This window comes from Myotis daubentonii, chromosome 1 (assembly GCF_963259705.1).
Source record: "Myotis daubentonii chromosome 1, mMyoDau2.1, whole genome shotgun sequence".
In the NCBI taxonomy this organism is placed as follows: Eukaryota; Metazoa; Chordata; class Mammalia; order Chiroptera; family Vespertilionidae; genus Myotis; species Myotis daubentonii.
Window position 1 is genome coordinate 65058816 of NC_081840.1, and position 25539 is coordinate 65084354.

The 25539-nt window shown below is 49.6% G+C and overlaps 1 protein-coding gene across 5 annotated transcripts in view; it reads right to left on the bottom strand.

Moving 5' to 3' along the window:
• Positions 1 to 25539, bottom strand: part of STARD9 (StAR related lipid transfer domain containing 9) — a 98732-nt gene that overhangs the window by 12218 nt on the left and 60975 nt on the right. For 3 of the 5 annotated variants that reach the window (XM_059704044.1, XM_059704028.1, XM_059704011.1), the window contains 5 exons: positions 24629 to 25115; positions 12356 to 22354; positions 11976 to 12173; positions 10240 to 10423; positions 9765 to 9902 (listed from right to left, as the gene is read on the bottom strand). In XM_059704044.1, coding sequence (XP_059560027.1) covers positions 9765 to 9902; positions 10240 to 10423; positions 11976 to 12173; positions 12356 to 22354; positions 24629 to 25115 — 11006 coding nt within the window. The remainder of the gene's footprint in view (positions 1 to 9764; positions 9903 to 10239; positions 10424 to 11975; positions 12174 to 12355; positions 22355 to 24628; positions 25116 to 25539) is intronic. The other 2 variants (XM_059704035.1, XM_059704019.1) reach the window with 1 other exon arrangement.

The window sequence follows — 25539 nt, forward strand, 5'->3', positions numbered from 1 at the left end:
AATTTCTGTGGTATTCTTGCCAAAAATGCATAACCTCAATCTAATCATGAGAAAACAGCAAACAAATTCAACAAAATTACTAACCACGAGAAAGGGAGAGATGGAGAAATTATCACAAGAAAAAGTAACTAATAATAATAGAACAGAAATTAACAAGTTTGAATCAAAATTGACTCCAGAGAGATGGAAAATCTAAACCAGGAGTTGGCAAACTTTTTCCGTAAAGGGGTAGGTAAGGAGTATTTAATATTTAAGGCTTTGTGGACCATTACAGTAGTTGCAACTACTTGCCTCTGCCATTGTAGCATAAAGCAACCAACCACAGACAACACATAAATAAATGGGTGAGGCTGTACCCAGTAAAACATTATTTAGTAAAAGAAGCAGTGGGCCAGATCTGCCGAAGGGACATAGTTTGCCAACCCCTGATCTCAACAGACCACTTTCCACAGAAGAAACTTTTCAAAGAACGAATCCCCCCAAAACTTGCCAGTTTCATAGTATAATTATACCAAGTTTTAAAAGATTTTCATTCTAAAACTGTTTTCACCTTCCATCCCCTTTTCCCTCTCACACCTACCTTAAGGCATTCTGATGTGTTTGGGGGTATATCTTTTTGTTTGTATGTGTTCTTGCAAAAAGGATTGCTTTGAGTATATGTAGTTGTTGTTGTTTTTTAATTAAATCTTTATTGTTCATATTATTACAGTTGTTCCTCTTTTTTTTCCCCATAGCTCCCCTCCACCCGGTTCCCAAACCACCCTCTGCCCTTATCCCCCAGCCCACTGTCCTCATCCATAGGTGTATGATTTTTGTCCAGTCTCTTCCCGCACCCCCCACACCCCTTTCCCCTGCAAGAATAGTCAGTCCATTCCCTTTCTATGCCCCTGATTCTATTATAATCACTAGTTTATTCTGTTCATCAGATTATTTATTCCCTTGATTTTTAGATTCACTTGTTGATAGATGTGTATTTGTTCTTCATAATTTGTATCTTTACCTTTTTCTTCTTCTTCCTCTTCTTAAAGGATACCTTTCAGCATTTCATATAACACTGGTTTGGTGGTGATGAACTCCTTTAGCTTTTTCTTATCAGTGAAGCTCTTTATCTGACCTTCAATTCTGAATGATAGCTTTGCTGGGTAAAGTAATCTTGGTTGTAGGTTCTTGGCATTCATCATTTTGAATATTTCTTGCCACTCCCTTCTGGCCTGCAAAGTTTCTGTTGAGAAATCCACTGACAGTCGTATAGGGATTCCCTTGTAGGTAACTGAGTTTCTTTCTCTTGCTGCTTTTAAGATTCTCTCTTTGTCTTTTGCTCTTGGCATTTTAATTATGATGTGTCTTGGTGTGGTCCTCTTTGGATTCCTTTTGTTTGGGGTTCTCTGTGCTTCCTGGACCTGTAAGTCTATTTCTTTCACCAGGTGGGGGAAGTTTTCTGTCATTATTTCTTCAAACAGGTTTTCAATATCTTGCTCTCTCTCTTCTTCTGGCACCCCCATAATTCTGATGTTGGTACGCTTGAAGTTGTCCCAGAGGCTCCTTACACTATCTTCATATTTTTGTATTCTTTTTTCTTTTTGTTTTAACAGTTGGGTGTTTTTTGCTTCTTTGTATTTCAAATCTTTGACATGATTCTTGTGATCCTCCAGTCTGCTGTTGGGAGTCTGTATAATATTCTCTATTTCAGTCAGTGTATGCTTAATTTCTAGTTGGTCCTTTTTCATAACCTCGAGGGTCTCACTAGATTTCTTGAGGGTCTCACTAAATTTATTGGCGGTTTCTAGAAAATTCTTGAAAAACCTTATAAGTGTGGTTTCGAACTCTATATCCAGTAGTTTAGTTTCCTCCATTTCTGTCATTTGTGACCTGTTTCTTTGTGTCCACATTTTTTTATGCTTCCCTGTGTTGATAGAGTGGCTTTCTCTGCTAGGTGTCCTATAGGGCCCAGTGGCTCATCCTCCCCAATTACCTTGGTGCACCCCTTTGGGGGCTTTGTGCACAGTCTTATTGTAGTTAAGCCTTGATTGTTGTAGGTATCACTGGGAGGAATTGACCTCCAGGCCAATTGGCTGTGAGAATCCGCTGTGTCTGCAGTGGGAGAACTTCTGTGCTGGAGACACCCTTCAGGGTTAGACTTGCTTCAGTGGGGCTTTGGTGCTCACTGAGTCTGCCCCCTGAGTGTCCCTTATGGATCTGAGGAGTTGTAATCTGGATGGTCCCACTCTGACCACTGGGTACACTGGTGCTTGGGTCTCTAAGGATGTGCTAATTTAGCCTCTGCCTGAGGCTACCCAGCAAGAGCTATGGAGAGATCTGCAGGTTCCTCTTCTTTGTTTGGGGTTTGGAGGTACCCAGATGAGGCCCAGCTGTGAAGCAATGCAAGCTGCTGTGGGGCTTTGGGCTTTCTTTTGGATGTTCTGGGTCTCTCTGACCCAGCTGCAGTTTGTTAGGTAATTTTCAGATTGCAAAGGGCCAGACCTTTCATATGCAAAAGCCTCGTCACACAACTTGGGTGGGGCGGGGTCTCAGGGGATCAACAGGGCAGAGCAAGCAGCTATGGCTGCTCCTCAGTCCTACCCTAAGAGGCCCCGCATCTCAGTGTCCCAGTAATCGCTGCAAGCACCTCTGAGAGAAAGCCGCCCTCGAGTTCCGACCGATGCCAGACAGTCCAGTTTCTCCCCGTATGAATCTGGGTCTCCAGAGACTCACCCAGAACTGGAGTTCAGAGCAGTGGGGAGCTTGAGACTCCCTCCCAATTGAAAAAGACAACCGCGTCCTCAGTTGCCAGCCCTTTCCGTGCGCACCGCCATACCTCTGCATTTTGCTTCCACACCTCCTCTGAGTCTCAGTGTGCTTTTCTCTTTCCTTCTAGTTGTAGAATTTCCACTCAGCCAGCCTTCCTGTGGTTCTGGATGATGTCCGTTTTGTCTTTTAGTTGTATTTTTGAAGTGGTTGTGCGAGGCAGCAATTTCCGGTGTTTACTTATGCCGCCATCTTGGTTTCTCCGAGTATATATAGTTTTAATTTATACAAACAGTGTCATGCCTCACTGTTTCAGAGTGTTTTCACTCAGTGCTTTGCCTAGGAGTCCACTTTATCTGCTGACTCGAACTCTTTCTTAGTCTTCCATGTGTGCACTGACCACGTTTAACCTATCCAGTCTCTCAGTGACCGATTCTCTAATGCAGCAGTTCTCAACCTGTGGGTCGTGACCCCTTTGGCAGTCGAACGACCCTTTCACAGGGGTCACCTAAGACCATCCTGCATATCAGATATTTACATTACGATTCATAACAGTAGCAACATTACAGTTATGAAGTAGCAACGAAAATAATCTTATGGTTGGGCACAACATGAGGAACTGTATTTAAAGGGCCGGAAAGTTGAGAACCATTGCAATGGCTTCCAACGCTCTGCCACTTCAGATAACATTTTTTAAATATATTTTATTGATTTTTTTACAGAGAGGGAGGGAGAGGGATAGAGAGTTAGAAACATCGATGAGAGAGAAGCATCGTTCAGCTGCCTCCTGCACACCCCCTACTGGGGTTGTGCCTGCAACCAAGGTACATGCCCTTGACCAGAATCGAACCCGGGACTCTTCAGTCCGCAGGCCAACGCTCTATCCAGTGAGGCAAACCATCTAGGGCTTCAAATAATATTTTAATGAACAATTTCATACATGTTCCCTCATAAACTCTGCAAGCATTGCTGGGTCATAACCCTGTAAGTGTTCCTGTATCCCCCAAGTTTTGCCAACACCTGGCATCATTCAGTTTTCTCATTTTGACAACTGAATAGGTATAAAGTTTCCATTACTTTCGTAACTATTCCTAAAGATTGAAAAAGAAAGCTTCCACCCTTTTTACTATAAAAGGAGTATAACATTGATACCAAAACCTGAAATAAATTGCAAAACCAAAACTACAGAATAAAACTCATAAATAATGAAGCAAAATCCTGAATATTAGCAAATAAACTCTGATAATACATGATGTGCTTAAGTATATAATGTATTTGTATTACAGTATTAATTCCAAGACTATAAGAATGGTTCAATAGCCTGGCTGGCGTGGCTCAGTGGTTGAACATCAACCTATGAATTAGGAGGTCACAGTTCAATTCTGTGCCTGGGTTGCAGGCTTGATCCCCAGTGTGGGGCGTGCAGGAAGCAGCCAATCAATGATTCTCTCTCTTCACTGATGTTTCTATCTCTCTCTCCCTCTGTCTTCTTCTCTGAAATCAATAAAATATATTTTTTAAAAAAAGATAAAACAAGAATAAATCTGACAAGAAATTTGAGAGACATATGAAGGAAACGTAAACATAAAAAGAAGACTTGAACCTACTGTTCTTGGTTAGGAGATTCCCCAACGTAAGATGTGATTTCTCTCTAAGTTGATTCATAAACTGAACATGATCTCATTAAAAATAACAAGTTTTTATCATTGAACTAGACAAACTGATCCTAAATTTCATTTAAAAAAATAAACAAGAAAGAATACTGTGGAAATTTTCAAAAAAGAAAGGCAATGGGGAGTAAAATACATTGTAAGCCTTAGAACAAGAAAAGTTGATGTCTTAAGCTGGTGAGGCAAAGATGAGCTGTCTAACAATCACAGGCACAAATGAATAGCCATCTGAAAAGGAAAAAGTTGGATCCACATCTCATACTATAAGGTACCCCCCCCAAAAAAATGCATACACACGTTAACAGCTGGTAACGCACTTAATTTTCACTCCTTTTCAGGTTTAACTGATTTGAAATAATGGGTAAAGCCAGACTAAGCTTTGAACAAAGAAAATTTATCTTAAAGTTCCACTAGGCTTTTTTTTTTTATGGGGATAACATAAAAGATAAAGATTATGGTACAAAACTAGCAACAATCAACTAATTGAGGGCACACAAATACCAAATGAAATGATTTTTGATGTTGGGGATTCCATTGATTTGTGCATTATCAGCAGTGCCTGGACCAGAATGGTCATCAGTTTGAAAACAGGCATTGAGCCCTAGCTGGTTTGGCTCAGTGGATAGAGCGTTGGCCTGCAAACTAAAAGGTTCCAGGTTCGATTCCAGTCAAGGGCACATGCCAGGGTTTCAGGCTCGATCCCCAGTAGGGAGCGGGCAGGAGGCAGCCGATCAATGATTCTCTCTCATCATTGATGTTTCTCTCTCTCCCTCTCCCTTCCTCTCTGAAATATACATATATATATATATTTATCTACACTAATAAAGGAGAAACATGGTAATTAGTGTCACTCCGCTACCCTTCCCATTGGCTAATCCCCCTGTCACTCACAGAGTAGGGCCGAGATATGCAAATTAACTGGCAGCCAAGATGGCGGCCGGCAGCCAGGCAGCTGATGCGAACAGGGAGGCTTGCTTGCTTCAGTGACGGAGAACTCCAACGTTGCCCGCCTGACTTGCCAGCCTCTCAGCTGCAACTCTCAGCAACTATGTTGCGAATAAAGAAGCTAAAAAACCCCCAGAAACCTGCGTTACTCAGCGGAGCTTCAGCCAGCCGGACCGCAACATTGTATCAAATACAGACGGTAAACAAAGGCCAGAAACCTGTTTTCAGCAGCCCAGGCCTCAGAGCTAAAGCTGGCCCAGAATAAAAAAAAAAAAAAAAGAAAAAACGGAGCGGTTGGGAGCTTCAGTCCCAGCCTGAAAACAGCCCTCAGCGCCTCAGCCAGACTGGCCAGGCACCCAAGTGGGGACCCCCACCCTGAAGGGTGTGTGACCAGCTGCAAACAGCCATCATCCCCTCATCCAGGCTGGCCAGGCACCCCAGTGGGGACCCCCACCCTGATCCAGGACACCCTTCAGGGCAAACCAGCCAGCCCCACCCATGCACCAGGCCTCTATTCTATATAGTAAAAGGGTAATATGCCTCCCAGCACCGGGATCAGCGGAGCCGTGAGGCCTCCTGGCCCCTGGAGCAGCGTGACAGGGGGCAGCGCCCAAAACCCCTGATCAACCTGCGGCTCTGTGTGTGTGACAGGGGGCAGGGCCCCAACCCCCCCACCCCCCATGGGCCCTGCTCTGTGTGTGACGAGGTAGAGCCATAACCTCCCCATTGGCCCTGCCCTGAGTGTGACAGTGGCGGCGCCCCAACCACCTGATCGGCCCTGCTCCGTGAGTGATAGGAGGGAGCTCCCCAACCCCCTGATTGACCCTGCTCTGTGCGTGACAGGGGGTGGCGCCGCAACCTCCCCATCGACCCTGCCTTGAGTGTGACGGGGCGGTGCCCCAACCCCCCAATCGGCCCTACCCTGAGCGTGACTGAGGGTGGCATCGCAACTTCCCAATCTTCCCTGCTCTGTGCATGACAGGGGAAGGCACCCCAACTCCCCAATCGGCCCTGCTCTGAGCCCAACCAGGAGCTGCACCTAGGGATTGGGCCTGCCCTCTGCCACCCGGGAGCAGGCCTAAGCCAGCAGGTCGTTATCTCCCGAGGGGTCCCAGACTGCAAGAGGGCACAGGCCGGTCTGAGGGACCCCCCTTCCCCCGAGTGCACAAATTTTTGTGCACCAGTGTATATATATATATATATATACACCGGGGAGGTTATGTGTGTGTGTGTATATATGTGTGTGTGTGTGTGTGTGTGTGTGTGTGTGTGTGTGTGTATATATATATATATATATATATATATATATATATATATATATAACAGGCAGTGACAAAAACATTATTCATTTCTGTAGATTCTTTTAAACTTTGAAAATGAATTGTATGCTAATAAACACTTTACAATCATTCAAAGTGTGTATACATTTTTGGGGCACCCTGTATATATACTTTCCAAATGAATCAATGACTTAAATATGAAAAATAAAACCATACAAGTTCTAGAAGAAACCATAGGAGAAATTCTTTATAACTTTGGAATGGAGAATGTGATACTTTTTTTGTTTATTTTTTTTGTTAATCCTCACCCAAGGATATTTTTCCATTGATTTTTTAAAAATGCATTTTTTATTGATTTCAGAGAGGAAGGGAGAGGGGGAGATAGAGATAGAAACATCAATGATGAGAGAGAATCATTGATTGGCTGCCTCCTGCATGCCCCACACTGGTGATCAAGCCCACAACCCGGGCATATACCCTTGACCGGAACTGAACCTGGACCCTTCAGTCCTCACGCCGATGCTCCATCCACTGAGCCAAACTAGACAGGGCTTTCCATTGATTCTTAGAGAGAGTGGAAGGAAGAGGGAGAGACAGAGAAGGGAAAACATCTATGTGAGAGAGACATATCCATTGGTTATCTCCTGCACACACCCCCACCGGGGCTGGGGATCGAGCCTGCAACCGAGGTATGTGCCCTTGACTGGAATCATGGGCCAGCCTTCTATCCCCTGGACCAAACCAGCTAGGGTGAGAATGTGTTTCTAATTATGATTTAGGACATAGACACTATAAAAGGAAAACTGATAAATAAATAAAACTTCTTGAATGGTTCCAAACATAGTAAATAAAGTCAAGAGATAATACAGAACTAGAAAAAAAACATTTGCAATTAACATCAGGCAAAGAGTTATCTTGCCACTATGTAAAGAACTCCCAGTAACTAGTAAGAAAGAAAAAAATGAGCAAAGGATATGAACAGATGGCTTAACAGTCCAAACATTTAATAACATGTGAGCAAGAGTATGGGAGGAAGGTGGACTCTTGCCTGTTGCTGGTGGGAGTAAAAATCAGTGTATCTGTGAGGAAAAATCTGTCAGTATCTGTCAAATTTTCAAATGCATATGCTTGTAGAACAAGTCCACATTTATCCTGCAGATATATTTGCACATGTAAGAAAGCTATACACGCACAAAGCTATTCACTGCAGCCCTGTTTACAACAACAAAAGACTGAAAACAATCCAAGATGGAGGATTAAATAAATTGCAATGCATCCCTACAATGGGATCACAAAGAAAAAGAGACAGTTCTCTACATTGTCATGTAATGACATACTGATTGGAAAAAATATATGAAGTAAAGAGCAGTGGCATAATATGCTTATTTTATATGCAAAAGACTCTATCTAGGGAGATGTCCCCCCAAAAACACACACCACTGTTTTCTTGGGTGGGATGAGGGACACGGACTAGGTAGTTGGGGAAAAGGATGGGTATTTCCCTATATACCCTTATATATGTATATATTTTTTGCCTTTTCCACTTCATATTATCTATATAAAACATCTCATTTAATAACATGCAATTAAAGAGAAAAAAGAAACACTATTTAATTATTAAAAAGAATAAGTCAGCACTAGATTCACTGATATTCAAGATCTAACAAATATTTTTAAAGGAAAAAAGCAAAGGGACAAAGAGAGTACAGTATGCTTCCATTCATGTGCTTTAGAAAAAATATGTTCTCATAGATGCACAGACTATCTCTGGAAATATATACCCAACGGGATGAATGCCTGCTTCTGGGGAGGGCAAACAGGAGACTGAAATATGCACTTGACACTGTGTGTCCTTGGCTACTGTTTGAAAACTATATATTTTTTACTATGTGAAGTTTTTCTTTATAAAATGAATTTCAAATTTTCTATCCCCAGCCAGGTCTCACCTCTGGGCTCCAGATCTGTATTCCAACAAGCCCCTGCATTTCTCACAGGTGCTTTCAGCCCAGTAAATACGAAACTAGATTCATGATCTTCCCCACAAAACCTGTCTGCCTCCAGGGCTCCTGCCACTGTTGACAAACCCAAAGCACGCACTGTTCTCAACCCTCCCTTCTCCCTTCTCCACATCCAGTCAGTCCGCGGGCCCTTTCTCTTCTTTGCAACCACAGCAGTTCATCTTCACCAGTAGTGCCCTAACCCAAGCAATCGTGAACTCTCACTCGGCTTTGCCATGGTCACTAATGGGTCTACAGAGCTGCTCTTGCCCCCTTCTCACAATCTCATCCTTCTCTCCCTACTTAAAGGCTTTCCAGCAGCTTTGGGGAAGTAACATGATCAGATGGATTAGAAAGGCCCAGAATTCTCAACAGAGTCCACATGATCTTGCCTTTTCTGGTCCTTTTTTCATGACATTCTCCCATTTCACTCTTTACATTGCAACCAAACAAGTGTTTTAGTTCCTCAAACTCCTCCTCCCTCCGAGCCTCCCTCGTGGGCCCTCTGGACTCCACCAGCACTGAGCTCTCACTGCAGAGTCTCTCTCTCACCATCAGTCTCAGAGCATCTTTACTGAGCTTCCAGACTAGGTCAGGTTCCACCTTTCACATTGGCTTAGCATCCCTTCATCCATGCAAGAGTAAATAATGTATATATACAAAAGCCTAAGCCACGGGCCGGCAGCTATGACACACACTGACCACCAGGGGGCAGACGCTTAACGTAGGAGCTGCTGAGCAACAGCAACTTTTCAGAGTGCCCTCTCGCACTCCGGCCCCCTCGGGGGATGTTGGACTGATCCCCGAAGGCAGGCCAAGGGACCGCACTGGTGCATGAATCCGTGCTCCGGGCCTCTAGTTATAAAATAAGCTCTTTAATATTTATCCTTCAAATAGTCTAAGGACAAGAATAGTTTTGTTCACTGCTGCACCCTCAATGCCTAAAACAACATCTACAAAATAAACAGCTGTTGAATGAATGAACAGGGAGAGAAAAACAGAACTAGAGGAAGAGCCAAAGCCACCATCCATCAAGTGTCAGCAGTGACCTGAGGCAGAACTTCCTGCCCAAACTCTTGCCTTAGCAGCCCTGGCCGGGAGCTTATACCTAGCATCTGCCTACTCACCACACTGCCTGGGGACTGGAGCTGGCCTGACAAGGCCGGGCTGCTGTTGTAGCCAGAAGTGACAACAGAGGAGAGGCTTCCATTGGAGCTGGTGCACAGGGAGCTGGAGGTGGCCAGGGTGTGTAGTTTTTCCTCTTCCTGGGAAGGACAGATCACTGTCAACCAGCTTCTGGTGCACCCTCACTACCCAGGCCCCACAGCCCCAAATCCACCCCTCTCACCTCCCTGATCCCATCACCCCCAGCGCCTCCCACCTCAGCCTCCCACCCTCACACCTCCCCACAGCCCCACCCCAACTCTATACCAAGGCAGCCTCCTCCCAGACTCTGGCCCAGCAATAGGAGCTGGTCTGATGAGAATAACACATAAAGACAGTGAACACAGCTTTGACCTGGCACAGGGGTCAAATGTTACAGTCCATGCCTGAGGCAGCCTGCCTCCAGGCTCCAGGCCTACCCTGAAACCTGTTTCCCACCCTCAGCAGCTGGGAGATGATCTGCTGGCGGATTCTCAGCTTCTCTTGTTCCGTTTGCTCCCGCAGTCGGTCCCGGGCCCGGGCGATCACCACCTTGGCCTCCTCACGAGCCCGCTGGTATTCTTTTAGCATCAGCTCTATGTCAGAGGGTGGCTGAGCAGACCTTGACACTGACCCTGGGTTCCTGGGAAGGACCAGAGGGGCAGAGAGGTGCCTTCTAACACGGTGGGTGGGCGATGGCCATGGCCTGCTCACCCCAGGCCTGTTCAACATCATTTTTTTTAACTTTAAAGAAATTATTTTTCAATTATACTTGACATACATACTAGTTTCAGGTATACAACCTAGTGATTAGACATTTATATACCTTACAAAGTGGTCACCCATAAGTCTAGTACCCATCTGACACCACACGTAGTTATTACAATATTATTGACGATATACTTCATGCTGTACTTTACATCCCCATGACTATTTTGTACTATATATGAAAAAATATATGTTTTCATTTATTTCAGAGAGGGAGGGAGGGAGAGATAGAAATATCAATGATGAGAATCAATGGGTTACCTCCTGCATGCCCCCCCTGGGAATTGAGCCCACAACCCAGGTATGTGCCCTGACTGGGAATCAACCATGACTCCCTCGTTCATGGATCGATGCCCAATCACTGAGCCACACCAGCCAGGCTATTTTGTACTTCTTTTTTTAAAAAAATATATTTTTATTATTTCAGAGAGGAAGGGAGAGAGAGACATCAATAATGAGAGAGAACCATTGATTGGTTGCCTCCTGCACGCCCCCATGGGGAGTTGAGCCTGCAACCTGAGCATGTGCCCGTGACCAAAATCAAACCCGGGACCCCCCAGTCCACAGGCCGATGCTCTATCCACTGAGCCAAACCAGCTAGGGCTATTTTGTACTTCTTAATCCCATCATCCTTTTCACCCATTTCCCAATCCCCTTCTCCTCTGGAAACTGTTAAAATGTTCTCTATATCTATGAGTTTGTTTCTATTCTGCTTGTACATTTGTTTTTTAGATTCCACATATAAGTGAAATCATATGGCATTTGTCTTTGACTTATTTCATTCAGCACAGTTCTCTCCAGGTTCATCCGTGTTGTTGCAGATGGCAAGGTTTCATTCTTGTTTATAGCTAGGTCATATTCTATTGCATGTATGCACTACTTTTTCTTTATCCATTTATCTGCTGATGGACACTTAAGTTATTGTAGATAATGCTACAATGAACAGAGGCGTGCATTTTGTCTTTTTGATTTAGTGTTTTGAGTTTCTTCTAACAAATGCCCAGTAGAACAGCTGGGTCCTTCTTTGACTTTTATTTTAAAGTCTATTTTGCCTGGTATAAGTATTGCTACTTATTTCACGAAATACCTTTTTCCATCCCTTTACTTTCTGCGTAACACCACTCCTGGCGAGCCATCCTCTCTTTGCCCACAGGGTCCTCAGTTTGATTTTGTATCCCACTCGGAGGCTCAGACCTGCAGCCTCGTTATGCCATAGCTACTCTGTTCATCCTTTGCTCCCTTTGCCCCATCTCCCGCAGCCACCTCCAGGTGTCCACAGGCACAGAAGACCCACTCCTGGAATTGCTCCTGTGAGAGGAAGCTGCAGCCTCCAGGCTCCAGGACACTAAGATTCAGGCCCTGCTCCCCACAACCCCCTCACCCCACACAGAACCTACTCCCTTGCAGGGTTCTGGGCCCACCTGTACCTGGTTGTCTCCACAACATCCTTCCTCAGTTGCTGCAGGTATTCTCGGCGCCTGCTGGGTAAGTCAAGGTTACGGGTGGGGAGGTCCCTGTTAGGCAGGAAGCTAAGTTGTTTCTGGGGGCTGAGGCTTCGTGTCCGGCGGAAGTTCTGAAGTCGCTCAGCCCGCTGTCTCCGGAGGCACTCAATGGTTTGCTTTTGCCTGAGATAAAACATGATTGATTCACTGAAACTGGCATGAATGCCCTTCTCCATTTTATAATCTATCTCTGACCCCTGGAAGATCCCAGAACTGAGCAGGAGGAGAGGGAACAGCCAGCGCGTAGCCTTGGTTCATTCCTCTCAGGCCCCCCTAGCCCTCCCACTCCAGGCTGGGACCCTTACCGGGCATGGAGCTCCTCCCAGGTGGACAGCACAGGTTCCCGGGCAGTGAGAGCCTCCCCGGTCCCGCTCTGCAGCACCTCGAGCAGGGCATCTGACTTCCCAAAGCCGTGGTGCAGCTTCGCTTCTGCGAGTTCCGTGCTGAGAGGGAGGTTCTGGGCCCCAACTTGCAGGGGCATCTGCTCCTTCTGGGAGCGCGCAGGGTCCTGGCTCTGGGCGCCCGGAGGCTGTGAGGGATGCTGTCCCTGCTCTTCAGTGCTGACATGTCTGGGTCCCAGCAATCCTGTCACTCCCAGCTCCCCACGAGAGCCATCCTGAACCCCACACCAATTCCTAAATTTGTTATGCACTGGGAGGTCCCTCAGGCTGTGATGCTGGGGCTCAGGAGCCATGCATGTCTGGGAACTGGGGCGCAGCAGCCCCTGAGGTTGGCAGGCCTCGGTTGGGCCAGAGGTAGAACCCTGGAGCCTTGTTTTATCAGTCAACTCAGATACAGGGCAGGGACTGAGGTGCTGCCAGCCTTCCCCCGAAGAGGGATTGTTGGCAGTGGGTTGTGGCTCCACTGCAGATGCTGAACTCTCACCCCCATTTTCTGTCCTGCTCTGCCATTTATTTGGCCCGCTACTGCAAAGTGGGCCACACTCCAGGGGAGCCATGTCCTCAGGGACCAAGCCCTCGGCCGGTATCGGACTCCTGCTCCTCAGCAGCAGAGGCGGCAGTCTGCTCTGGACCCAGGAGGGGGACTGGGGCTGAAGCTGCTGATGGGGCTGCTCTAGGAAACAAACTTGGGTTTTTGAGCTGGGCTGTGGGCTGCCTGCTTCGTCAATGGTTTGAGAATTATCCATTGGAGGCTTGGGGACGTCGAGGGGAAGGTCTGGGCTGGAGACAAGCTTCTGATGGCCTTCAAGAGAGTGCGGTAAGGGGGTGGAGAGAGACAGAGAGCCTAGGGGGAGCTCTGACCCTTGAGTGCTGGCACTAAGTGCGAGTATCGGGGAAGAGGCCCTGTCCACCAACAAGGCACCTGTGGGGCACAACTTCTTCGGGACCCTGGGCTCCCCGACAGACTCCGCAGCACTGGGGCAGGGTCTTGGGGAATGAGGGAGGCTAAGGCTGGGGCTGCTGACAGCCAGGCAGGAGGGTTCACTGGGCTGGGTGCCGGGTGGCTGGGCAGCATCGGGAGAAGCTTGGGGGCTCACAAAAGGGAGGTTCTGCCCAAGTGGGGCCTTCTGAACCCTCAGATGGGGTGAGGGCACTGCAGGGCTCTGGGGCCGGCAGGGGGTGCTTTCTTCCTGAAGATCTGGGGGCCGAGTTGTTTTCCATGCTTTTCCCTCCGCCTCTCTCTCCTGAACTGTCCCGGGGTCGTGTCCCTTTTCTTGAGACGTGGTGGAGATACCTGAGCCCAGAACTTCAAGGACCACACTGACCTCCTGAGGGCTGGCCTCTGGGGCCTGAAGGTGCAGAGGTGGGGAGGCCAGGTCAGTCTGGATGCCCTCATCCATGGTGGTCTGAGTACAGCCGTCCATCATGAGGGTCTGGGGTGCCTCATCTGGGCTCTCCCTCTTGGTGTTTTGCTGCTTTTCAGCAACACCTGGCTGCGAGAGGCTCCCCAGCAGCTCCGAGGTGCTGTGTAGGAGCTGCGAGAGGTGGACAGACAGGTTGTGCATGCTGGCCCAGGAGGCCAGATCAGACCCCGGCACTGCGCTGGCTTCCAAATGGGCAGAGGCGATGTCCGTGTGGCTCCAGCGGAGCCTGCAGCCCAAGGTCTGTGTGCCCTGCTCCAAGGTGTTCATCCTGGACTGTCCCCCAGGGCCGCCCGCCTCTGATGGACACAGCAGCAGCATCTCATCCACTGGGCCTGTAGCACTTCCTTCAGTCCAGGGGGACTCACTCCTCAGAGGGCCTGCTGCAGCAGGGGGGCCCTGGAACGGGGCTCTCTCATCAGGACCCTTAGCGGGGGCTGCTCCGTCAGGGCCCTTCAGGATGTGGTGGTTCCCCAAGGCGAGCGAAGAATCCCATACTTCCCAGGCCTCATGTGAACCTCGGGAACTGGCACATGTGCTGAGGTGGTTGTGGAATGGGGAGTTCTGGTCTTCTAGGCCGTTGTCCATGCAGGAGTACCCGGCCATTTTTGATGGTACCAGGCCCTGGGGTGACTGGCTACAGGAGACATCGACTGTATTGCCAAACACATACTGCTTCCAGCCAATGGGTGCAGGACCCGCTGGAGGGCAGGGCAGAACGTAGGGATTGACGTCACTGGAGCTAAAGTGCAATGCTCCTCTGTCTGCCTGGCCACCCAGGCTCTGTGGCTTTCCCTGCTGGGTCGGTTCCATTGTACCAGACATCCAGCAGGTCATAAAACTGGGGGTCGGCATGCACAAGGGAGCTGAAGGCGTTGGGTAAGGAGGGCTGGCAGGTTGAAGGGGCCTGTGATCAGCAGAGCTACTGTTCACGTTATATGAGGCTTTCTGATCACAGCCCTCAGCTTCCAGAGATGTCCCCACTGCGGACTTTTCTAAGGAGTGGCCCCTAGGATGTGGGTTCCACAATTTGTTAGGCCCCTGTGTCTCTTCATCTGTGGGGGAAGGAGGTTCCACACTCAAATTCAGCTCCTGAAGAGACCGGGAAGAGCTGATTACAGAGAACTGTGGCTGGGGGGAGGACCTGGAGTGTCTGGGGCCAGAGAAAATGGCAATGACAGGAAGTGAGCGCCTGTGGGGGAGACCCGGCTGCTCCCTTCCAGAAGAGGGCTGGCCAGGGCTCTGGGCAGCAGGCACCACGGGGTCACTGGCTGAGTCTTTAAAGCCCAGTGAGAACATCTGGGGCACAGAGGCCTTGGCTGCAGCCCCCTCCTCTCCGCCTGCATCTCTCATCTCAAAGCCATCCAAGTCACCTTCGTTGGAACGCGGGGGATGCATGCGCTGGGCAGGGCCTTCACCAACGCCCGAAGCCTGCTCTCTCTGCTGCTTTTTCTCCTCCCAGGGACTGTCAACCTGGGGACGGGAGATGTGCTTTAACTTGGCTGCAAATTTGGCTTGGGGATCCAAGCTACTGTGATCCCTGGACTTGGTGGAAAATTGTGGCTTTTCTGGAAGGCATCTGACAGCATTTTCTAAACATCCATGCTGTGGTTCCACCAGCAGCTCACTCTCAACAGACCCTTCACTTAAATTCAGGGTGTGTTGTCTCCTGGTTGTTGCAGGTAGCTCTGGCTTGGTTTGAGACTCCTGTGCATTCTGGCCACCTACTGAGCTGTCCTGAAACTTCTTCAGTGGCTCAGAGCACACGCCTTTAGGAAAAGGGGCAGCCTCAAGCTCTGCACGAGCTGTCTTCTTGGCAACCTTTTCCTCAGGATCCCCTGCAGCAACTGAGGGGCTGAGGGAACCTGCCTTCATGTCAGGGGCAGAAGGGGAGCTGCAGCCTTGAGGCAGAGAGAGGACAGAAGTGGTGGCAGAGGGTTCCAGAGTGCTGCTGTCTGGTGGCCCAAATTTCACATGAATGCCTTTGGGCTCAAGGCCATGTGTCAAGAACACATCAGGGTCACTGGAATAGCTCTCTCCTCTCTCATCCATTCCACAGGCCCTGAAAGATACTTTGCAGGCTGGGTGGAGAGTTTGTGGGGCAGCCTTCCCCAGGCCAACATCTCTGTAACACAGTGAAGTGGAGGAAGGGGAGGAGCAGGCATAAGAAGCAATGGCTTGAGGGTTGCACAGCTGTTGACGAGGAAGAGTTCTGCTGCCTTCCTGCCCCCCAGATGGGCTGAGAGTCTTTCTGCCTTCAGTGCTCCCTGAGAAGACAACACAGTCTGAAGTTTCCTGTGAACATCTGCACAGGGCCTCCTCCCTCACTCCCCCAGGATCTGGGCTAGGTCTTTGATCTGGCCATGGAGCCAGCTCCAGGTGTTTGCTGCCAGCCCTGCAGGCTTCTGCCAGCCCAGAACCAACACTCCCCGTCTTCACACACTGCTGTGAGGGAGCTGCCAGCTCAGCTCTTCTCAGGGTTCCAGGCAGGACGCTACTTCGTTTGGGACGTGCCCTTCCTTGTTCTAAGCCATTGGAAGCCTCGAGGTCTTGGACATGGTCTTGGTTAGCCCCTGAGAGACTGGCAGAATTCTGAACATTACAGATCACAAGCTGACTTTCAAAACAGGTTGTTTTTCCTCCCTGTGCAGCCACGGTGAAGTTACCTGACTCTCCTCCATATGTGGTGTGTAGAGTTCTAGGTTCTTGGTGTGCCTGGCTGCTCTCCTGACTGCCAGGGGGCATGCCCTCTGCCATCTCCCAGGGAACTGACTGGCTCTTCCCATGCTGGCTCACTCCGGGATTGTCAGAAGGTTCCTGAGAAGATAAGGCAGCCCCTACTTTCCCTGCTGTTACCCTCCTGGCTTCCTCTATAGCTGAAGAAAGAAGACTGTCCAGGCCTACAGGATCAGCAGAAATTCTAATTGCTTCTTGCTTTTTCTCCACGATTTCAAATGGGCCAGAATAACATATACACTGCTCATCTGCTCTCAGAAAAGGCCTTAGTTTTCCAGGATAATGGCTTTTGCCTAGAGCAGGGTCAGTGTGGGACGAAGCCTGTGAGGGCTGGCGTGGCCCTTTGTTACCTTCAGTGTTGGGCAGAGGCTGAAAGCTGTCTGCAGAGAGGGGTGTGGTCTTAAGGGCTTTCCTCTTATCAGTCCACAGATGTCCTGGTTCAGCAGAGGGAGACGCCACATGAAACCCCTGTGCTTCACCCTCATTTCCAGTCCTGTCTGACACTGGCTGGTCCGTTTGTTGACACTGAGGCCCATCCGGGGCCCTTGAAGAACATGCAGGCTCTAACAAAGTCTCATAGTAAGGACGGACTGTGCCCTCAGTCACCAGGTCATGAAGCTGTGCTCCGTGGGCCTTTGTCTCTCTGATTTCCTCCAGCACAGCTAAGCCCGTGGATGTATGTGCAGAGGGCTCAGGGTGTCTCTCCAGGGACACGGCTACTGAGAAAGTAGCACCGGTAGGACTAAGGTCCTCGGCCGCCGCCTCTGCCTTCTGCCTCGCCTCCCTGCACTGGTTGTTACCCTCTTCTAAGGGACAGTTGACCCTCTTTTTAAGTGGGCTAGAGACCCAGTTAAGGGAACTGGCTCTTTCTGCTCCTTTTTGTACAGCCACCTTGGCTTCAGAAGCAGAATCCACCCTGGTACTCAAGCCCATCGAGGTGCTTCTGGGGCCCCCTCCCAGGTCTTGGGGACTGCTGCTTGCTGATCTCCTGCTCTCAGTCCCCAGGGGAATGGTCTCGGGTGCACCAGATGGATCCCAAGATCCCATGGCCATGAAGACTGCAGACCCACAGCAAGCAGTGTGCGCCCTGGAGGACGCCTCTTGCACATTTCCCTGAGGGCTGTGGCTTCTGGGCACTCCACTCTGGCCCTGACATCCTGCTTCAGTTACCCAGAGACTGTTAGGCATTTTCAACACTGTAGGATCCAGCACATAGTCAACTGAAGAGATGCCTATAGTATCAGGCGCATGAAGATAGCTTCTTGGCAGTCTTGGGGAATTCAAGGGCAAGGTGTTACTCAGGTCTCCATGGGGAGCCACAGATGAGTCTGGCTGACTCAGCAATGAGCCTGTCTCCTGGCTGAAAAACGTGCCCATACAGCGTTGGCTTGGACTAAGAAATTTCTGAGTCGATGAGGCCATTCTGTATTGCTCGTGTAGGTTTTCTCCTCTTTGCATAGTCATTTCTTTAACTCTGCCTTGAATTTTTGGCTTCTCTGGGTAAAAACTACTTATGTGTTTGGGAACGTGGCTCTCCTGACAACCTTTCATAGTCTCCGATTCCTCAAGACTTTCCAAGCCATGGGGCTGCCTTCTGGGGCTTGCTGATGCATGCACCACCTCACTTTCCTCCTCAGAGGGCCACTCGGGCCTGGGCTGGAATGGCACAGCTCTAGCCAATGCTTTCCTTCTCCTTGGATTAACAAAAGTTCTGGTGCACTCACTGTGAGTTGTACATATCCCTAAATAATCACAAGGGTCCCTGGCAGGTCTGTCTAATACAGCTGGGGGATTGTGCTCTCTCACAAATTTAATGTCTTGTACCCAGTCTCTTGACTTGAAGGGACTCGGCATGATTTTCTGGTCCTGGGGATCTTCCCCAGTGCTACTGCTAGTCTCCATTTCTCCAGCGTCACCATCCCTAAAATCAGTATCATCTGTGTATTCTGGAGAAGACAGGTGGTTTCTAGAGCTGCCTGGCTTAACGACACGATCAGCCATCTCCTTGTCCTGGAACACAAACTCATGACTGACTCCCAGTGTATGGGAAGCATATAGCTGCTTATTCTGCTTGGATTCGATTTCCAAGATACCATTTTCTAGCTGCATGACACTCTTAATTAGCCTAGCCATTTCGTCAGCATTATTAACTCTTTTGTTCTGTTTCTTTCCAGAAGGTGGTTCTTTGGGATTTGACACTTCTTGCAACTTTCCAGGGCCCCTGTGTTCAGTGAGGTTTCTTTCCTGAGAGTATATAACTGACTGGAACCTTTCTTGTGTAGATTCTGTCCATGGCTGCTTAAACTCTTCTGAGCTGTCTTTGGGTTGGAGAGATTTTCCAGGAAGCCCAGGTTCATTCTTCCATTCCCCTCTGTGGGTCGGACTCCCATCCTGGGCCATTGTCTCTGGGCTCCTTACTCTATGATATGCTGATCTAGACTTCAAAGAAAGAGCAGTGCCCCCCAGCACGTCCTTGTCAAAACCTAAACTGATGGTTTTACAGGTGAGATCAGACCTGGCCCCCGAAGGGGACTGTCTGTCCCTCTCAGAGGCCTGGCTCTGTCTTAGGGCTGCGTTCTGCTCCTGCCCTTCGTCCCCACTTGCCTGAGACTCACAAACAAAAAGCGGCTTCCCAGACCCAGAACTGTCCGAGGAAACAGTGCAACTGGACTGTACCGTGGTCTTTTCTCCCTCGAGTGCCGGAAGACAGTGTTTATTTAAATTTCCAAATTGATTTTCATATTCACATACTCTCGTGCTGGCAGATGTAAGAAAATGTCTGTTCTGAGCAACAAAAAAATATACTGAATTATGGCTTCCAGCGCATTTCCCTATTTCGCCACTAACCTCCGTGGTGTTCAGATCAAGTGGCCTCTCCACTGTGACCTGCTGCAATGAGGCAATCTTGGCATTCTGTTTTTGTAACAGCACCGGCAAATTATTCTTTAAATAAACATTTTGGAGGGCTTGGTAGTCCTGACCAAAGCCCCAGGCCTCCCTGGGGGGTGGGGAAGGCACTCTGGCTTCTCTGCAAGCCGGGATCTCTAAGGCCGTTTCCGTCAGGGCATCCCGGCTTTTGGTCACGTAGAATGTTTCTAAGGGAGGTGGCTGCAGGGAAGACGGGCATGAATTCCAAGGAGCAGAGTGCAGGTACAGCTCTGGGCCTGACCGAAAGGCAAAGGAAAGATTGGCGTGTCTTCCCACCACTTCCTGGGAGCTCTCCTGGCAGTCTGCCTCCTCTTCCTGTTGGGGGAGGTGGCTGTTGTGATTTACTGGCCCTGCCAGGCCTGTACTATTCTTCCTGAGAGGAGCACAACTTTGGGGCCGAGGATCTTCGTTGGTGGCTATGGTGACATTACTGTGACAAGTGTTCTTCAGGAAGAAACATTCATCAGAGGAAGTCATCGTTCCAGGCTTCCTCCCGCTACTCTGAGAGGACTCTTCCAAGTGGTTCTGTTTGATTTCACATGCTCCCATCATGGAATTTGCCACCTTGTTCTCTGCTGCAAAGACCTGTGCACTTGTAGCTCCAGAAGTCAATGATTCTATGTCTGCTGAATAATTTCCACTGCAACTCACCTCTTTCTCACTAGTTGTGAAGAAATCTGAAGTGCCTTCCAACTCGACACCCAAACTGTCCTGTTCTTTCTCTGCCCTCAAATGCCTAATTTTGGGTATATGGATAGGAAAGTTGTTGAACTTCAAACTGCTAGATAGCCCAGAACCAACTACCAATACAGTATCTCCTCCTCTGCTAGAAGCTGGGGTCAGGGAACCAGAGTCTTCCTCGAGGGAGGTGAAAGCTGGCCTGGGCTCTCCTATGGCCTCCGACACAGGATGAGATAGTTCAAGGAGGTACTTTTGCTGAAGGGCAGCCCAGTCCCTCTCACAGGCGCTGCCTACGTAAGTAAATGAGGTGGCAGAGGCAGGCAGCACACTCGATACACTCGAGTTGTTGGATGTTTCAGAGTTGCCCTGCTGGGCTGGGTCAGAGACACCTCTGGCCTGAAAGGTGCCATCAACTCGAGACTGAAGAAGCCTGTATGACCCCCAGAGGGACAACCTGGATGTGTCAGAAGCAGGAATACTGTACACAGCTCTGACACTGCAGGGCAGCTCCGCACCACCAGGGGGCAGTTTGGAAGTATAGGGCAGGACTGCTTCTGTACCCGATGGCTTTAGTTCTTCCATCTTTGGCCAGAATCCAGGCCTCTCCCGACCATTGGGCTGAAATTCCTGGACATCAGGACTTGGACATAAAGAACCCACTATTCCCAGGGGGCTGTTGGGATTGATCTTGGAGTCACAGGAAAACCAGGAATCCATGGACAACAGAGGGCTCCCTCTTGAAAGCGGCATGCTTTGCAGAGTGGTGGCTTGCTCGGAGGACCTCGCCTCCACCTCCGACTCAGGCTGTGCACAGCGGGGCAGGGGCTGGGAATCAAGGTAAAATGAACTGCTCATTGGCAGGATGGCATCTAGCCTGGCTCCTTTTCTGTGGGGGATGGGACCAAGCCTGCACATTGCCTCCTGGCTCACTACGGGCAGACTGGAGGTCTGCAGGCGCCAAAACGTCTCTGTTGGCATCTCATCGGCTGAACTGAAGAAAGGCTCTTCCTGCTGATCTTCCCCGAGTTCTTCCTCAGCGTCAATCAGGCTATCCAGCGAAAAGCTCCTGTGAGCCTGGGCAAACAGGCCCCTGTCTGAGGATGTGGTGAAGCTCCTCATAGATGCTCTAGCTCTGGCCCTGGGGTCGCCGTGGCCATTGGTAAGATAACTGTCCCCTGGGCTGTCCTGTGGACTTTGGTTCCCCTTCTCAGTCAGCGAGTCCTCAGATATTTGGCTGTTGTCACTTTCAGTGTTCTCTGACTCTGGGAGATGCCATTCCCTCCTCGGGGGGTGCCCTGGCTTCCGTGGCTCCGTCGGGGCTTTGGCACAGACACAGGAGAGAGAATCCACTGAGTAACTGCTATCTGCATCCGATAAATCACCATCTTTTTCTCCTGTGGGATCCCCCACTGGGCCGGCATCTGTGAGTGAGGCCATGGTGTCTGGGCTCCCTGCACTGTGTTGCCTCTTCAAAGGGCTGCCATGAGGCAAATGAGAGGACTTTTTGGTAATGTCTCTGACCTTAGTTGCCAGCACCTTCTTCTGCCCTTTCGATGCCCTGTTTGGAGAAGGTGGTTGGGATTCTTTCCAAAAAGTTCTGGCTGCCTTTCCAGGCCCAGCTGCCTGTCTGGGTCCACGGGGATGTGGGCAACTGCAGCTGGCTCCGTCAGCAGCCTTGTGGGTCTCAAGGTCCCCTTCTTTTTGCCACCCTGCTGGTCCGTGGCCAGAGTCTGACAGTCTCTTAGTCCTCCTGGCCTGGGTGGAAGGCGTGAGGGCCTCTGGCTCATCCCTTGGTTTCAGCATGTTAGCTGGTTGGCCCAGAGAGGCTAAGCTCTGGGATACCACCCAGTGGTGCTGCTGACTCCCGCTCCCCCTCTCCTGGTTGCTGGAAGACATAGAGCTCATGCTGAAGCGGGTGCCTGAGGCCCAGGCTCTCCTCCCGGCCATGGCCGCCCTGGCTGTGCAGAGCTGCCCCTCACCCAAGGAACAGAGGACATTGTTACTGAAATTCCCTGTCCTTGGAGGATAAGAAGCAGCCTGGGACAAAGACTCTTCTGATTGGGTTTTCTCTGATGTCTGATCAGTAGAGTCGGGTATAGGAGGTAATGTGCTAGAGGGATCCCGATTCAGGAAAACACTGTGGAGACAAGGAAAGCCATCTCAGAAAAGCAAGCAGTCCCTACTTCCTGCTGACAGAGGGACTACAAAGTCCCACTTACTGCACTGCAAGAGGTTAGAAACCAGGCCAATGGCATGTCCCCTACATTCTTAGGTGTCAGAGGAAAGCTTCGTAGAAACAAAAGGAAACTGTGGACTACAGTCCTAGCTCTCAAAGTGGCCTCAGGTATACTCTGTTCCTCAATATTTTATCTCATAAAAAGGTTGAATTGAATCTGAATCTAATCATGCCTTTGAAGAAAACTTCTACTTAATCGGCAATAGAAGGAACAGAGGAACAATTTAAATAACACTACAAGGAATCAAACGGACAAATCTAAAATATAGTACATTCTAAAGAACTGGCCCACTCTCTTTAACAAATCAATGATATAAAGAAATGAAACAAATAATTGATAAAAGAAACTTAAAAGACATAACCGCATGCAGTATGTAAAACCTATTTAGATCTTAATTTGAACTAACTGTAAAAAGATATTTTTAGGCAATTAGAGAAATTTGAATATGGCCTAGGTGTAGAGTATCCTATATAATAAAGAGGTGATATGCAAATTGACCATCACCCCTCACACATGATGGCCACCCCCATGTGGTCAAAGATGGCCACCACAAGGTGGCCAGCGGGGGGGGGGCAGTTGTGGGTGACCAGACTGGCAGGGGAGGGCAGTTAGGGGCGACCAGGCCAGCAGGGGAGAGCAACTGGGGGGGGGGACCAGGCCAGCAGGGGAGGGCAGTTTGGGGCGACCAGGCCTGCAGAGGAGGGCAGTTGGGCAGGACCAGGCAGGCAGGGGAGGGCAGTTAGGGGTGACCAGGCCAGCCGGGGAGGGCAGTTTGGGGCGACCAGGCCTGCAGAGGAGGGCAGTTGGGCAGGACCAGGCAGGCAGGGGAGGGCAGTTAGGGGTGACCAGGCCAGCCGGGGAGGGCAGTTGGGCAGGAACAGGCAGGCAGGGGAGGGCAGTTAGGGGTGACCAGGCCAGCAGGGGAGGGCAGTTGGGGGGGACTGAGCCTGCAGGGGAGGGCAGTTGGGGGCTATCGGGCCGGCAGGGGAGCAGTTAGGTGTCGATCAGGCTGGCAGGGAAGTGGTTAGGGGCAATCAGACAGGCAGGCAGGCAAGCGGTTGGGAGCCAGCAGTCACGGATTGTGAGAGGGATGTCCAACTGCCGGTTTAGCCTGATCCCTGGGATCAGCCTAGACCAGCAGTTGGACATCCCCCAAGGGGTTCCAGATTGGAGAGGGTGCAGACTGGGCTGAGGGACACCCCCTGCCACAGTGCACTAATTTCATGCACCGGGCCTCTAGTACCTAATAATTTACCTTAATTTTGTTAGGTGTGATACTAACAATGTGGGTATAAGAAAAGTCCTTATGTTTTAGAAGTGTATACCTAACATAGGACTGAAATGGCATGATGTCTAGGAGTTGATTTAAAATACTTCACCAGAAAAAGGAAGGAGGGAGATAGAGCAAGCTTGGTAAATCTTGATAATTGCCAAATATAAGTGTTAGATATTATCCCCCAACTTTGTGTATTCTTAAATTTTTCATAATAAAAGGTTGGTGTGTTTTTTTTAAAGGCTGCCTACTACTCTGAAGGCCAGAGATGTGAGCGAATGTACCACCACCACAGACATTAATTGTGTACCTACTATGGGCAAGGACTGTGCTAGGCCCATAGGATATAAAGAGGTAGACACAGTCCCCTGTTCCAAGCATTCTGGGAGATAACATATCCTTACCTTGACTGAATGTAAGGAGTGAAGGAGAAAAGAAACAAGACGACCCCAAATTGAACCTGGAGTCAGAAAGACAGTGTTCCACTCACTCACCAGTTGGCAGGTGGGGTTGGGAAGCTCACTTGAGGTGGCAGGTCAGGTGGGGAGGGAGGAGGAGGAAATGTGGGGACAGAATCTGGTTTGAGGCAAGATGAGATGGAGGTGAGGCAGGAATACACAAGGAGGTGTAAGTGGATAATCAGAGTCTATAGATAAAAAATAAGGCTCATGTAGATTGCACCAAAGAAGCAAGAGCTTCCTCTCAGAGTGGGAGAAGGGAAAAGCCTCAGACTTAGCGGATATCAACTACAGAGAAAGAAGAAGAGGAGCAGAAGAGGAACAGGGTGATCAGGAAGAGATGAGCAAACACATCTTTCCATTTTACAGACTGAGGAAGCTGAGGCTGGCAACGAGGTTGTAAACCTCAGCCAAAGCTTCCAGGGGACAAGTGCTGCCTGTACCTGCGTAGCTGGGGCAAGTACCGGAGGCAGAGCTCTCGGAGGCTCAAAAAGCTGCCACTTGTCGATCTGCTTCTACATTGACGTCCTGGGAAGGCACCAGGGCTGGGGACCTGGTGTGGGGGCTCCTGGGAACCCTCATCCTGAAGCCAGTACAATGCCTTGAGCTGCTCCAGTCTCTTCTGGGTCTCCAGCAGCCTCCGCTTCTTGATGCCTCCCTCGAGCTGGAATGAGACCTTTTTTCGCCTTACGTTCCTCTCTGCTGCCCGAAGAGCTCGTCTCCGTAGGAGCTGAAGTGGCACCGCCCTCTTCCGGCTTCTGACGAGTGGGGACGATTGAGTCTCAGGATATGTCTGAAGCCAAGAATCAGTGGGCACAGAGGCCTCAAGTTCTTTCTCTGCTATATGGTCTTGCTGTTGCTGCTGCTGCAAGCTGGCCAGCCAGGTCTCTTCTCTGAGCAGCCACTGCTGGTCTGGAAACCAAAAACATCCTGAGAGCAGGTTACCACCTCCCTCCCTGCGGGTGGCTGCCTGGGCTCAGACACCTCCGGCCATGGCTGGACCTGTACACAGTGAAAGAGCTGGCCAGGGTGGCATCCCCCTACCACCGGGCAAGGGAATGAAGCCCCAGGCCTCAGCACAGTGGGGGGCACGTGGCAGGGTAGGCAGCAGAGCAGAGACAAATGTGCGCATGAGAAAGAGTGAGCAGAGGCTCATTACTCAGGGGCAGTAGGAAGCTGCTTCCTTATTCTTGCTTCCAGCCCCTTGTCAGGACCTCAGGACTGTAAAACAGAGGAGAGAACGCCTAATGCCAAAGATTCCATCGTATCACAAAGAAAACCAAGGCGAGAATACAGAAGGCTGGGGAAGTGTGAAAATGAAGAGGCTGGAAGATGAAGCAGACATTGTGAGCAG